Source organism: Aquarana catesbeiana, linkage group LG02, assembly GCF_042186555.1.
Source record: "Aquarana catesbeiana isolate 2022-GZ linkage group LG02, ASM4218655v1, whole genome shotgun sequence".
In the NCBI taxonomy this organism is placed as follows: Eukaryota; Metazoa; Chordata; class Amphibia; order Anura; family Ranidae; genus Aquarana; species Aquarana catesbeiana.
Genome location: NC_133325.1, coordinates 753,461,836 through 753,475,489, shown reverse-complemented (window position 1 = coordinate 753,475,489; position 13,654 = coordinate 753,461,836). Strand labels below are relative to the sequence as shown.

Genomic DNA, 13,654 nt, shown 5'->3' with positions numbered 1-13,654 from the left:
ATCTGTGCTTCATCCGTGCCTCATACATGCCCATCTGTGCTTCATCCGTGCCTCATACATGCCCATCTGTGCTTCATCCGTGCCCATGCATGAGCTATGGATGAGCACGGATGAGCTATGGATGGGCACAGATGAGCCCATCCATAGCTCATCCGTGCCCATCCATAGCTCATCCGTGCCCATCTATAGCTCATCCGTGCCACATCGGTGCTCGCCCGTGCCTCATACATGCCACATCAGTGCTCATCTGTGCCTCATACATGCCACATCAGTGCTCATCTGTGCCTCATACATGCCACATCGGTGCTCATATGTGCCTCATACATGCCACATCAGTGATCATCCGTGCCTCATACATGCCACTACAGTGCTCATCCATGCCTCATAAATGCCACTACAGTGCTCATCCGTGCCTCATAAATGCCACTACAGTGCTCATCCGTGCCACATCCATGGCACATCAGTGCTTATCCCGACGGTGCTTCCTGCATGATGGGCCTTTGTATGTGACCAGGCTGTGTAAAAGTCTCGCACGTGGTATTGCCATACTCAGGAGGAGTAACAGAATGTATTTCAGGGTGTCATTTTTTGCTATGTACATGCTATGTGTTAGAAAGAAATATCTTACGGTATAACTTTGTGTTTAAAAAAAAAAAAAAAAATGCGTTATTTTCTTTCCACATTTTGCAAAAACTTGTGGAAAAAAAATGACGCGTTCAAAAGACTGATTGTGCCTCCTAGATTCCTAAATTGGGTCATTTTTGGGGCATTTCCATTGTCCTGGTGCTCCAGGGCCTTCAAAAGTGTAAGAGGTAGTCAAGAAATTTAAATGTGTAATTTATGCCCCTAGAATACCTGACGGTGCTGCCTGCATGTTGGACCTCTCTGTGTGGTCAGGGTGTAAAGTCTCACACATGGTATCGCCATACTCAGGAGGCGTAGCAGAATGTGTCTTGGGGTGTAGTTGCAAGTATGCATATGCCATGTGAGAGAAATAACCTGTTAATATGACAATTTTGTGATAAAAAAAATAAAAAATCTTCATTTTGCAAAGAATTGTGGAAAAAAATTAAAACTTCAAAAACTCACCATGCCTCTTACTAAATACCTTGGAATGTCTACTTTCCAAAAGGGGGTAATTTGGGGGGTATTTGTACTGTCCTGGCTTGTTAGTGTCTCGAGAAATGAGAGAGGCCGTCAGTACATCAGGTCTGATCAGGTGTGATCAATTTTCAGTGATTGGCACAATAACTTGTAGACTCAATAATTCATACACGGTTAGAAAATAGTTCAAAAAAGCGTTCGATACATTCGATTGTTCGACTTTTGAAACGTTAGTGGGCTAATTTTGAATATCAAAATGGGAATTTTAATGGAAAAAGGAACCGCAATGTCGGATTTTTTTTCCCCCCTCAAAACGATTGTTTTTTGAAAGATTAGTAGTGTAATCCATCAAAAATTGTTTGAAAAATTGACAGCACAAGACTCGTGGCCACTCATTAAAATTAGAAGAAAAGAGGTTTAACCCTAAACTACGTAGAGGGTTCTTTACTGTAAGAGCGGCAAGGATGTGGAATTCCCTTCCACAGGCGGTGGTCTCAGCGGGGAGCATCGATAGCTTCAAGAAACTATTAGATAATCACCTGAATGACCTCAACATACAGGGATATGTAATGTAATACTGACATATAATCACACACATAGGTTTGACTTGATGGACTTGTGTCTTTTTTCAACCTCACCTACTATGTAACTATGTAGCACATGCGCGTGTTAAAATGTAACCTCGGAAGTCAATTCAACAAGCAACGAACAGAAAGACCTTTTTTGTTGCCTCCTTATCCAGTGCCAGTATTGCCAGCATTCCTCTTCCTCTGAGCATCCATAGCTGGACCACAATCCACGACTAATGCAGCGTACACACAGGCGGACTTTTCGACCGGACTGGTCCCACGGTCTATCCGACGGACTTTCGGAGGGACTTTCCCAACGAACGGACTTGCCTACACACGATCAACCGAAGTCCGACGGATTTGTACGTGATGACGTACACCGGACTAAAATAAGGAAGTTGATAGCCAGTAGCCAATAGCTGCCCTAGCGTCGGTTTTTGTCCGTCGGACTAGCATACAGACGAGCGGACTTTTCGACCGGACTTGAGTCCGTCGGAAAGATTTGAAACATGTTCCAAATCTAAAGTCCGTCAGATTTTCGACCGAAAAAGTCCGCTGCAGGTCCGATGACGCTCACACACGGTCAAATTGTCTGCCGGACTTGGTCCGTCGGACCAGTCCGGTGGAAAAGTCCGCTCATGTGTACACGGCATAAGTCGTGCATGGCAACGATATGACGTGTTTCAGTGGCAGGATTCCCAAAGGTCAAAAGCTAGTTGCATATTTTCCGTTGACTGTATAATCGATTGAGGTAAAATGAACTGTTTGTTATCGATCGATAATTGGGCGACATCTGTTGCTACAATGATGGTGTTATCACATGCATGTTCGACAGATTTTTAAAATTCCGAACGTTTTTGACTAATGATTTTCTGTGTATGGCCAGCATAACTTTCACAAAGACCAAATAATATACACTGATTTGGGTTATTTTTACCTAAGATATGTAGCAGTATAAATTTTGTCCAAAATTTATAAAGAAAAAATACTAATTTGCAATATTTTATAACAGAAACAAAGAAAAATGCATTATTATTATTCTTTATTTTTTTTACAAAATTTTCGATCGTTTTTCAGTTATAGCGCAAAAAATAAAAAACCCAATGAGGATGAAATGCCACCAAAAGAAAGCTCTGTTTGTGTAAAAAAAAAAAAAAAAAAGACAAAAATTTCATTTGAGTAATTATTCAAAATGTGAGAGCACTAAAAACTGAAAATTGGCCTGGTTAGGAATGGGGTATAAGTGCCCCGTGGGCAAGTGGTTAGAGAATAAGTTCACCTTCGGGAACATGTTACATGTTCCACACGCTTTTAGGGTAGAAAATGTAACATGTGCCTGCTGCTGCAGCTTTCCCCCCTAATCCCCACACCCACTGTCACAATTTGAGAAGAACGTGGCCGTGGGAGGCTTTGCCCACATGGCCGCATCATTCATTCACAGAGTGCTGTGAATAAATAGACTACACCTACCGACGGCCTTTGCGGCTGACGGCTTGTAGTTCTCTATGAACAATAAGGCTGCTTTCACACTGGGCGGTGGGGGCGTCGGCAGTAAAACAGCGGTACAGCGGTATTCGGCCGCTAGCGGTGCGGTTTTAACCCCCGCTGGCGGCCGAAAAAGGGTTAAAACCGCTCGCGGTATAGCCGCGCTGCCCCATTGATTTCAATGGGCAGGAGCGGTTTAGGAGCGGTGAATACACCGCTCCTTCACCGCTCCAAAGATGCGGCTTGCAGGAGTTTTTTTCTTCTCCTGCCAGCGCACCGCTTCAGTGTGGAAAGCCCTAGGGCTTTCACACTGAATAAACAGTAGCAGCAGTTTTAGGTCGGTTTGCAGGTGCTATTTTTAGCGCAATAACGCCTGCAAACCGCCCCAGTGTGAAAGGGGTCTTAGACCCCTTTCACACCAAGGCGTTTTTGCAGCATTTTAGCGCTAAAAATAACGCTCATAAAACGCTCCCCATGCATCTCAGTGGACCCTTTCACACTGAGGCGTTGCGCTGGCGGGGCGTTGAGAAAAGTCCTGCAAGCAGCATCTTTGGAGCAGCTTTTGGGCGTTGAAAAAAGCGCTTCAAAAACACCCCTCTCCATTGAAATGAATTGAAAACGCTGTAAAAACGCCTGAATAACGCCTATAATCCACCCTGAGCTGGAGAAAATTCACATTATCTCACAAAAAGGTACACATGCAAGCAGAAAAGAGAGCATCTACAACAACAGGACTGAACTTGTGGGAAGGTCAGAATGATTAAACAGACCATCAAAGTGCCAAAAAAACAAAATTAAAGTGCCAAAAAAAAGAATTAATCCCAGAAAAATGAAGATTTGAAGTAAAACAAGACACTGCTTGTTACTTTACAAGACACTGCTTGTTTTACATGATATCACAAAGGATAAACATGCAAGCAGAAAGATGGCGTCAATAACACATGCTTCAATAACGCTTGAAAAACGCTGTTAAAACGCCTGCAGCGTTGCGTCAATTTTAACGCTAATGCCCCTAAAACGCTGTAAAAACGCAGTAATAACGCTAAGGCGTTTTAGGGCGTTTTTGAAGCGCCTTGGTGTGAAAGGGGTCTAAGGGCGCTGGTGAGCATCCTCATTGTTCATCGATTGTTCCTGGACTGAGGTAACTGCCTGCCCGTATCGAAGGTATGAGCAGACCGCTACATTGACAGCCTACAGGAGTCTTGCACTGCACCCGCGGTCTACTGTTTGCAGGTGCAATACTTTACATGCTCCTAAGAAAAAGAAAAAAATGCACATTTTTTAACTGCAAAAAAATGTGCATTTATTCATTTTTTAAAGGTGAACTTATCCTTTGACCAAATGGCCTTTGAAGGCTAGGTCTTAAGGGGCAGACGGGTCTCTGAGTCTGTCATTTCTACTTTGCCAAAAGTAAGAAAAACCTCTTTCAGAAAGATCTATTATACCTGGACATCCGTCTTTACCTGGTGTGAACGCAGGCATTTCAGTCCCAGAGATTACTCTGTACTTGTATTCTGGTCTTCCTACAAAATGGTCTTGACCAGAACCTGGCCTTAATCACTCTTAAAGGACAGGTTTCAGCCTTGTTCATTCTTTTCCAAAAACCTCTGGCCTCACTTTTCTTTGTCAAAACCTTTATTCATGGTGTATCTCGATTGCTTACAGCACCCAGTGCTTCCTTAGGACCTCAGTCTGGTTTGCTCTGCCTGCAGAAACCATACTTTGAGTTTGAACCCATCAGAGATGACCCTTTAGATAGAAGATCTCTCCTTCAAAGTGGCCTTCTTGGATGTTTGTCAGGCGCATCTCTGAACTAGCAGATCTCTTGCAAAGATCCATTCCTCATTTTTAACAAGGACAAGGTAGCCTTACGCCCAAGGCCGTCCTTTTTTCCTAAAGTGGTATCAGTATTCCACATCAATGAAGACATAGTAATTTCCTCATTGTGCCCTACTCCAAAGCACCCAAATGAAGTTACTCTTCACTGCCTGGACAGAGTCTTTAGAGACTGCCTCAATGCAGCAGCTTCTATCAGGAAGATGGCTTCTGTATTCGTCCTACCCATAGTACCTTGCAGGAACATCCTGCTTCCAAGTCCACCATTGCCATTTCATGGGCGCACGCAAATTTAGGATCTGCATGTTGGATATCTATTTACTCAATGCAACCTCATCTTTTATATTTCACCCATAATAGAATGGGTCATTTACTGTGTTTGTGTGCCTTAAAATTTAACTTTAGTATATTTTTCACTGAACTTTTTCATTTGCTAGACCTTTGTGGTAATATTGTGTGACATAAAAAATTGAACTACTACTATTTTATTCTCTAAGGTGTCTGCTTTCAGAAACTGTATGATTTATGTAATCTTCAGGTCTAACATGATTGTCCTTTTTTTTTTTTTTCTTTTTTTTTTTTAAGCGTGTATAAAAAAAAACAAAAATGGATTTGGCAGCGAAAGCAAAAAGGAATTTTGATTTGCTTCTAAATTTTTTATCTCGGAGTTCGGTACTGGACAAAGGCCACCCTCCTTTCTTTTTTTGTGTTACTCTGCATTGCTTGCAACAAAACTCAGACTGACTCACCTTTCCAAAGTAATATGTTGTATACTTTGACATATTTTCTTCTTTTTAAAGCTTTGATTGGACCCCCCACAAACCTGAAATTGACTATACAGGACAATGATTTACACATTGCTGTTGAATCACCTGAAGGATTTAGGCACGAAGGTCTCCGTGGATACTGTACGTGGATGTATCACCTGAAGACTTGGAAAAATTCAACACCTATGGAAGTAAGTCATGTGTTAAAGGATATATTCACCTTTAGCAATATGTTACACCTGTGTTTAGAGGGTAACATGTCGGTAAGGACCGAACACCCCTGTGACAACAGGTGGAGGTTCCTCTCCCCTGCAGCTGCTGTCACTTTTAAAATCGGCGAGGCTGCGTGCTCCACCAGCACAGTCAGGTCATTCATTCACAGATCTCTGTTTAATAAATTACAAGTTCTGTCTGCCACTGTGGCACAAGGCTTGTAATTCTCAATGGACTACAAATGTGCTGATCAGTGTACTCTTAGTCCAGGGATGCCCAACCTTTTGATGAGTGAGGGCCACTTTCAGCAACTAGGTATCCAGTCACGGGCCTAAATGAGCATAGCGGGTGGATGACAGGTCCGCGTCCGCTCTGCATATGCAGAGCAGACACGGACACTGGCTGCTCTACTCTATTATTTTAAGTGGATTGGATTGGCGATAGGCGGGTGTAAACCGACACAAGTCCGTTTACATCTGCCGCTCTATAGAGGTGAATGGAGGGTCCGATTGGGTCCACCTAAAAAAAAACAACAGGCGAACCTGATCGGATCGATCATGTGAAAGGGGGCTGAGGCTGCATTCACACTGATGCACTGCAGTTTACCTGCACCTCAATCTTTACTTCTTCCTAAGGAGTCCTGCAAGTATCGCTGGTTGCAGCTGTCCCCCAGGCGGGTATGGCTGGTGGCTGCTGCTGGCCGTCCTCCAGGGTGGGTACTGCTGGCTGGTACTACTGGTGCGTACTGATGGTGGGTACTGCTGCCTGGTTCTCAACCCCCCCATCCCTTAGCATTAGTGTGACAGGAGCCAACACTGGAGAAAGCATGCAGCTGCAGTAGAGAGCAGAACTGATGCTTCCTGTATCACTCCTGTCACAGGCAGAGTACATTTGGTATCACTCCGCCTGTGACAGGAACCGGCACTATACAGGAAGCATTGGCTCTGCTTCCTCTAGTGCCAGCTCCGTTTTTAACGTGCGATAGCGCTGAAAGCTAAAATTGGCCTGGGCATGGAAGGGGCCAGTAAGCAAGTGGTTTAAAGTGAACTTTTAGTTCAGGGGTTTGCCCCCCAAATGGTTAAGCGTCACACTGAGTGGATCTTCTATAAGAGAAAATGCTTTATTTAAACTTTTTCTCCGTTGTTTTAAAATCACTTCTATTATAATATACTATACAAATCAGGCAGTTAATCTGTTCCCTATCTCTTCCTGTCCTGAGAGCCAAATAAGATGTCCTTCTACCAGAATTCAGGGACCCCCTGGGAACAGGCAGGTCAAACAGGCTTATGGGAATTTTCCCTATAATAATGCTGCAGCCAAATCCCAACAGCCATGGGGATGATATCTCAGCGAAAATCCCAGAGTGGTTGCCACGACTCCCAAAAATATGATACATATGGATAAAAAAAACACTAAATATCATAAAACCTTAAGACAGATCCTTTATTAAAAACGAGTACTACTCACAAATATGAAAAGAACACGCGCTGTTCTCCAACAAACAATCCCGGTCACAGAAAATGACATCCGCCTTCACTTCTGGGTAGCACGATGACGTGGTCAAGGCGCTCCGCCCTACGTGTTTTGTCATGATAGGACTCCCATAAGCCTGTTTGACCTGCCTGTTCCCAGAGGGTCCCTGAATTCCGGTAAGAGGACATCTAATCTGGGTGTTGGTGATTGTCCTCTATGATGGAGGGAAGGATTCTTTACCCATCTTCAATCCTTGGCAGTTGGAACCATATAGCTTTCACTATTATTTCTGTGGGACCTTTTTTTCACGTTGGACATTTATATGATACAATTTATTTATTGATGACTTTTGATACCGCAACATGTATACACATCTGTTGACAAATATCTCACTATTGCAGATTTTGCAGATGTTTGCAGATTTTTACTTGATTTTTAACACAAGCGCTGTATTCTTTTCTATCTTTATGTCTGCCTGAAGTTCAACTGTAAATAATCTTTACAAGCGGTATATGTCTTTAATACATGGACTTGCTTACCTCTGTAGCTGCAAGCACTATGGAGCAATTCATCAATGTTCTCAGCAGAAGTCCTACAGCTGGGTTCAAGTCCATGTCTTAGCAGCTCGGCTCACCCTATTCTCCCTTGCCAGCAGTACTTGGCAGCCTCACATCTTTCTAATGTAAACACAAAGCAGGTACACAGGGAGATGGAGCAGGACTGAGAAAAACCCACTAAGGACCCATTCACACCATTTGTGTTGGGGTGCGCTGGACAGTTTTATCCAGCTCAGTCTCAATGCAAAAAAAAAAAAGAAATTTTACTTGTTTCCTATGGTGCCAGTTCACACCACTGTGTTGTGGTGGCGTGCATACTTTTTTTTTTAATTTTTTTTTTTTTTTAGCAGCAGAAACCACCGTATCCCAACACTGCTGTAGGAATAAAAATGAATGAAATTTTACTTGTGACCCTTAAATAATGTTCTAAACAACAACAAAAAAATAAGCCGGGTTCAACACTTCATCACTGTGTCCTCCTAACTCACAATAGCGACTGTGTGTTCAGAACGGCTGTTGGTGTGAATCACCCTTTTGTGCCTTTATTGTCAACTTTGACAGTGAATTACACCACAATGCCCGCAGCTACAGAAGTCTGAAAGGGCTTGTTTTGCAGCACTTTTACGTAAATGCTTGAATATCCTTAGCATGGCCACAGAGTCATTTTAAAGTGTTACCAAACACACACCGTTTTACATTATCCATTCTCTTTATGCATATGGATGATGGCACTTTATTTATTTTAATTAGCCGCTTGCTTACCGGGCCAATTCTGACACTTCTCTCGTATGTGTAAAAATCTGAGTTTTTTTGTTGCTAGCAAATTACTTATAACCCCCAAACATTGTGTGTGTGTGTGTGTATATGTATCTATATATCTCCCTCTCCATACATATATAAATGAGCAGGGCCCTCTGATCCCTCCTGTATTGATTTGTATTGTAATGCAGCGTACACACGGGCGGACTTTTCGTCCGGACTGGTCCAACGGTCTATCCGACGGACTTTCGGCGGACTTCCGACGGACTTTCCCAACGAACGGACTTGCCTACACAAGATCACACCAAAGTCCGACGGATTCGTACGTGATGACGTACGACCGAACTAAAAAAAGGAAGTTGATAGCCAGTAGCCAATAGCTGCCCTAGCGTTGGTTTTTGTCCGTCGAACTAGCATACAGATGAGCGGACTTTTCGACCGGACTCGAGTTCGTCGGAAAGATTTGAAACAAGTTCCAAATCTAAAGCCTGTCAGATTTTCGACCGAAAAAGTCCGCTGCAGGTCCGATGAAGCCCACACACACAGTCGAATTGTCCTCCGGACTCGGTCCGTCGGACCAATACGGTCGAAAAGTCAGCTCGTGTGTACGCGGTCTGAGTGTACTGTCTCCCCTCATGTTGTAAAGCTCTGCGCAAACTGTTAGCGCTATATAAATTCTGTATAATAATAATATAATATATATATATATATATATATATATATATATATATATATATATATATATATATAATCTCTCTCTATATATATATCTATATCTTTATATCTCTATCTCTCTATCTCTATCTCTATCTAGTGTGTGTGTGTGTGTGTATAATATATATAATATATTGAAGTGCAGCGCTAAGTTTAAGCACAAAATGACCCTGTGCATAGAAAACGTATATAAAATGAGTACAACACAATATAATAAGTGTGCAATATAACCTAAAACATGAATGACATATATTCAAATAAAATGCAACTATGCAGTGCAATATAATATTGTGCTATATACAACCAATTGGTATAATGCAGTCCTATGCGACAGTGTATGGTGAAACCAAAGTCCCATCCAAAATGCACAAAAGTGCAAAAAAGACAGTGTAAATGAAAAAAATATATATGAAAAAATAACAAAAGTTCATATATAGCTGGAATCCAATATAGTGACTTCAAAGTGCAACATATAACGTGGATAGGGTGCTCAAATCTGTGTTTCCCGTCACCTCATTAAGATGAAAGGCTTACCAGAAAGCCTGCGACCTTCCTTACTCAGGGGGTAAGGAAGAAAAGAATAAAGATATTCTTTTCTATTTTTATGTCTGCCTGAAGTTCAACTGTAAATAATCTTTACAAGCGGTATATGCCTTTAATACATGGACTTGCTTACCTCTGTAGCTGCAAGCACTATGGAGCAATTCATCAATGTTCTCATCAGAAGTCCTACAGCTGGGTTCAAGTCCATGTCTTAGCAGCTCGGCTCACCCTATTCTCCCTTGCCAGCACTACTTGGCAGCCTCACATCTTTCTATTGTAAACACAAAGCAGGTACACAGGGAGATGGAGCAGGACTGAGAAAACCCACTAAGGACCTATTCACACCATTTGTGTTGGGGTGCGCTGGGCAGTTTTATCCAGCTCAGTCTCAATGCAAAAAAAAAAGGAAATTTTACTTGTTTCCTATGGTGCCAGTTCACACCACTGTGTTGTGGTGGCGTGCATACTTTTTTTTTTTTTTTTTTAGCAGCAGAAACCACCGCATCCCAACACTGCTGTAGGAATAAAAATGAATGAAATTTTACTTGTGACCCTTAAATAATGTTCTAAACAACAACAAAAAAATAAGCAAAAAAGGCAGTGTAAATGAAAAAAATATATATTAAAAAATAACAAAAGTTCATATATAGCTGGAATCCAATATAGTGACTTCAAAGTGCAACATATAACATGGATATGGTGCTCAAATCTGTGTTTCCCGTCACCTCATTAAGATGAAAGGCTTACCAGAAAGCCTGCGACCTCCATTACTCAGGGGGGGGCAAACCGCGCTTTTAGTAAAATCAAAGATTCACTGATGGAAGGCTCTGGCGTCCCCCTCCGGAAGGATCCATAGACATCCAATGGAGTCCCAGTGATGTGGGCAGCAGGAGATGATAATATAAAAAAAGAAGAAAGGCTCCAATGGTGTAGAAAGTCTTCCCAAAACATTTTATTAAAAGAAGGGAGTTGCAATATAAAAACTCCAAAATTCATTGACAACATCCTTTTGATCTGGGATGGAGACGTTCAGTCTGCCCATGTCTTCCTGTCCCATTTGAATAACAACAATAGGGGTATAATTCCCAGCCATGAGATGAGTCCCACGGAAATTAATTTCCTGGATTTGAAAATTTCAATCCAAGAAGAGAGAATTGTAACATCTGCTTTCTTCAAACCAACGGATAGGAATGGTTTACATTCCTTTGGACTTCTGTCACCATCATTCCTGGTTGTCAGCTGTCCCTAAAGGTCAGTTTTTGTGTCTAAAACGGAACTGCACCAATTCAGATGAGTTCTTTAGAGAGGCCTCCATTCTAAGAACTAGATTTTTAGCTAAAGAGTATGACAGCAAGGCTTTGGATTCTTTGATAGTAGTAGAGATCAGCAATAGAGATTGTCAAGAACTATGTGAGAAACCCCCTCTAGTGGACAACAAAGACGATTTTGGTTTGGCTTTTTTCACTACATATTCCAGCCAGCATTGGGCAATTAAAAAGAATTATTAAGAGACTTGAAGGGATATTACCTTCAAGTCTCTTGCTGGGAAACATCCGTGGGAGGAACTTCTAGTTCTTTGCTGCTGGTCACATGTTTAAAAAAATAAGTCTTTGAAATACAATGTAAAAAAACATAATATCAAAAAAGTGTTCTAAATTGTCATACAAATACATATTTAAACTCAAAGCTTTATTATTTTTGTGCAAAAACATGATGTGGATTATCTAGGGGTTCTGCCAATCGCAGCCGGTTTCATGCCTCTAGCCTGTGTCTATTGTTTGTATGTGCTTAGAATTACAGGGAGGCGATGCCTCCATCAATCAACATGTAATATCTCCCACCCCCATTGTGTTTAGCTGTCTATTGGGCATGGAGGAGGAGAGAGGGAGTGTATACACCCACATATATGACTCTATAGTCATGTAGGCTGCACAGATAAGAAAATAGAGGAAATTAACAGCTTAGAAGGGAACTGAAACTGGAGGATGCTCCGTAGTTGTGACAATGGCTGGTCTACACAATCTCAGGCTGCAGTGGGAACAGTGAACAGCAGAATCAACCAGATTTTTTTTATTTTTTTTTTGCAGAATACAGAAAATGAATCCCATAGTGAGCATGAACAGCATGTATTACACCATATATTGATAGTTTGTTATGATGTGGGTTTAATGACACTTAAGGCACAGGAAGAAAGGAGATACTGTGGAGAACAGCACAGTAAAGGAAGAGAGAATTGCGACAAAGAGCTGTTTTTTTTTTTTTTCATTTTAAAAACATTTTTTTTGGCCAGGCCTTTAATGATATTTGAGTGGCAATTTTAGATGTGATGTGGCACTTTTTTCATTGTTTTTAAAAAAAATGCATTTATTTTATTTTGCAGGTTATCACTATGGAAGATAAAGTACCTCACTTTACGATAAAAGCTGTGAACCCCTCCACAACCTATTGTGCGAAAGCACATACACGATGTGCAGATCGCAACAGAACCGGGCTTTATAGTGAGACTTACTGCATTCCAACAGGTACATATCCACGTGCTTGTGTGTGTGTGTGTGTGTGTGTGTGTTTAACTAAATGCATCTATACTACATTTTTACTGCATGGTACATGTACTGTAATTACCAGCTACAAAAAAAAATAAAAAATTGTCATTCCTTGTTTTTAGATGCAGTAAAATGGCCAAAACCTGTATTTTCTTTGCATGTTAGGCCTCATGCACGTAGGCAGTTTGAGTCTTCTGATGTTAAAGCGGAACTACGCTGTATCTGAGCACCGCAAACCAAAAAACACTATTTGATTAATTTTATATTTAAAGCCAACTCCCCTATCCATTCATGTCTCCGTGTTTTTTATTTTTGCTGAAAAATGACTGTGAAAAATGCCCTCCTAGCATTTCCAGCCACGGCCATCTTGAGTAAGGGCAGATGATTCATGTAGCATTTACTGCATGGAAAGTGGTGTGGCAACCAGAAACAGCGACTGGTGCGCATATCCGGCCTGGGTTTCCGGCCCCAGGCTTTGGCGTGCGTTCCAGGCACACGCTATTTTGGACTGACCTCAAGCTCCCTGCGTTCCAGCAGGGACTGAAACACATATGGAGTAGGGGAATATACAACGTTTCCTGCTCATCCCACATAAAGTCCTCACTATGGTATGTCACAACATTACTCTTGACACATGGTATTATTTACATTCATGTATATTGATATATTACAGTTTTTTTTTTTCTACATGACACAACGTCCATTACTGTGGTTGTTGACACCAACACAGCCCGGGGACGCCACCCATTTTTCTATCGGGGGTCCCTTCCGTATCCCTGCCCCTTTTTCATTAACTGTTCCTCCCATCCCCATCCTCAGGGAGGGGCCTTGGCTTTCACGTTATGGGTGTGTCTGCATTGTAAATGAAGGTATAAGTACTGCTAAATAACCATTTGTAGTTTGGCTCTGAAGAACTTTCCTTCGAAACGCGTCAGCCAGCAGGCACCAAGGTCAGGTGTCGTCCAAACCCCCACCTTGCTAGAGGTTCCAGGCAGTCTGGGAGTGTTCAGCCACATGGTGGGGCTTGATGAGTGTTTTTACCATCTATGTTTGTGAGTAGATATTGTATGTACACTGCAGCTCTCCTTCCC

The 13,654-nt window shown here is 42.0% G+C and overlaps 1 protein-coding gene across 2 annotated transcripts in view; it reads left to right on the top strand.

The window, feature by feature from the left end:
- The window catches only part of LOC141129245 (interferon alpha/beta receptor 1-like), an 86,130-nt gene that overhangs the window by 57,549 nt on the left and 14,927 nt on the right, over positions 1–13,654 (top strand). For both annotated transcript variants that reach the window (XM_073617155.1, XM_073617156.1), the window contains 2 exons: positions 5,795–5,952; positions 12,401–12,542. In XM_073617155.1, the coding sequence (XP_073473256.1) occupies positions 5,795–5,952; positions 12,401–12,542 (300 nt within the window). The remainder of the gene's footprint in view (positions 1–5,794; positions 5,953–12,400; positions 12,543–13,654) is intronic.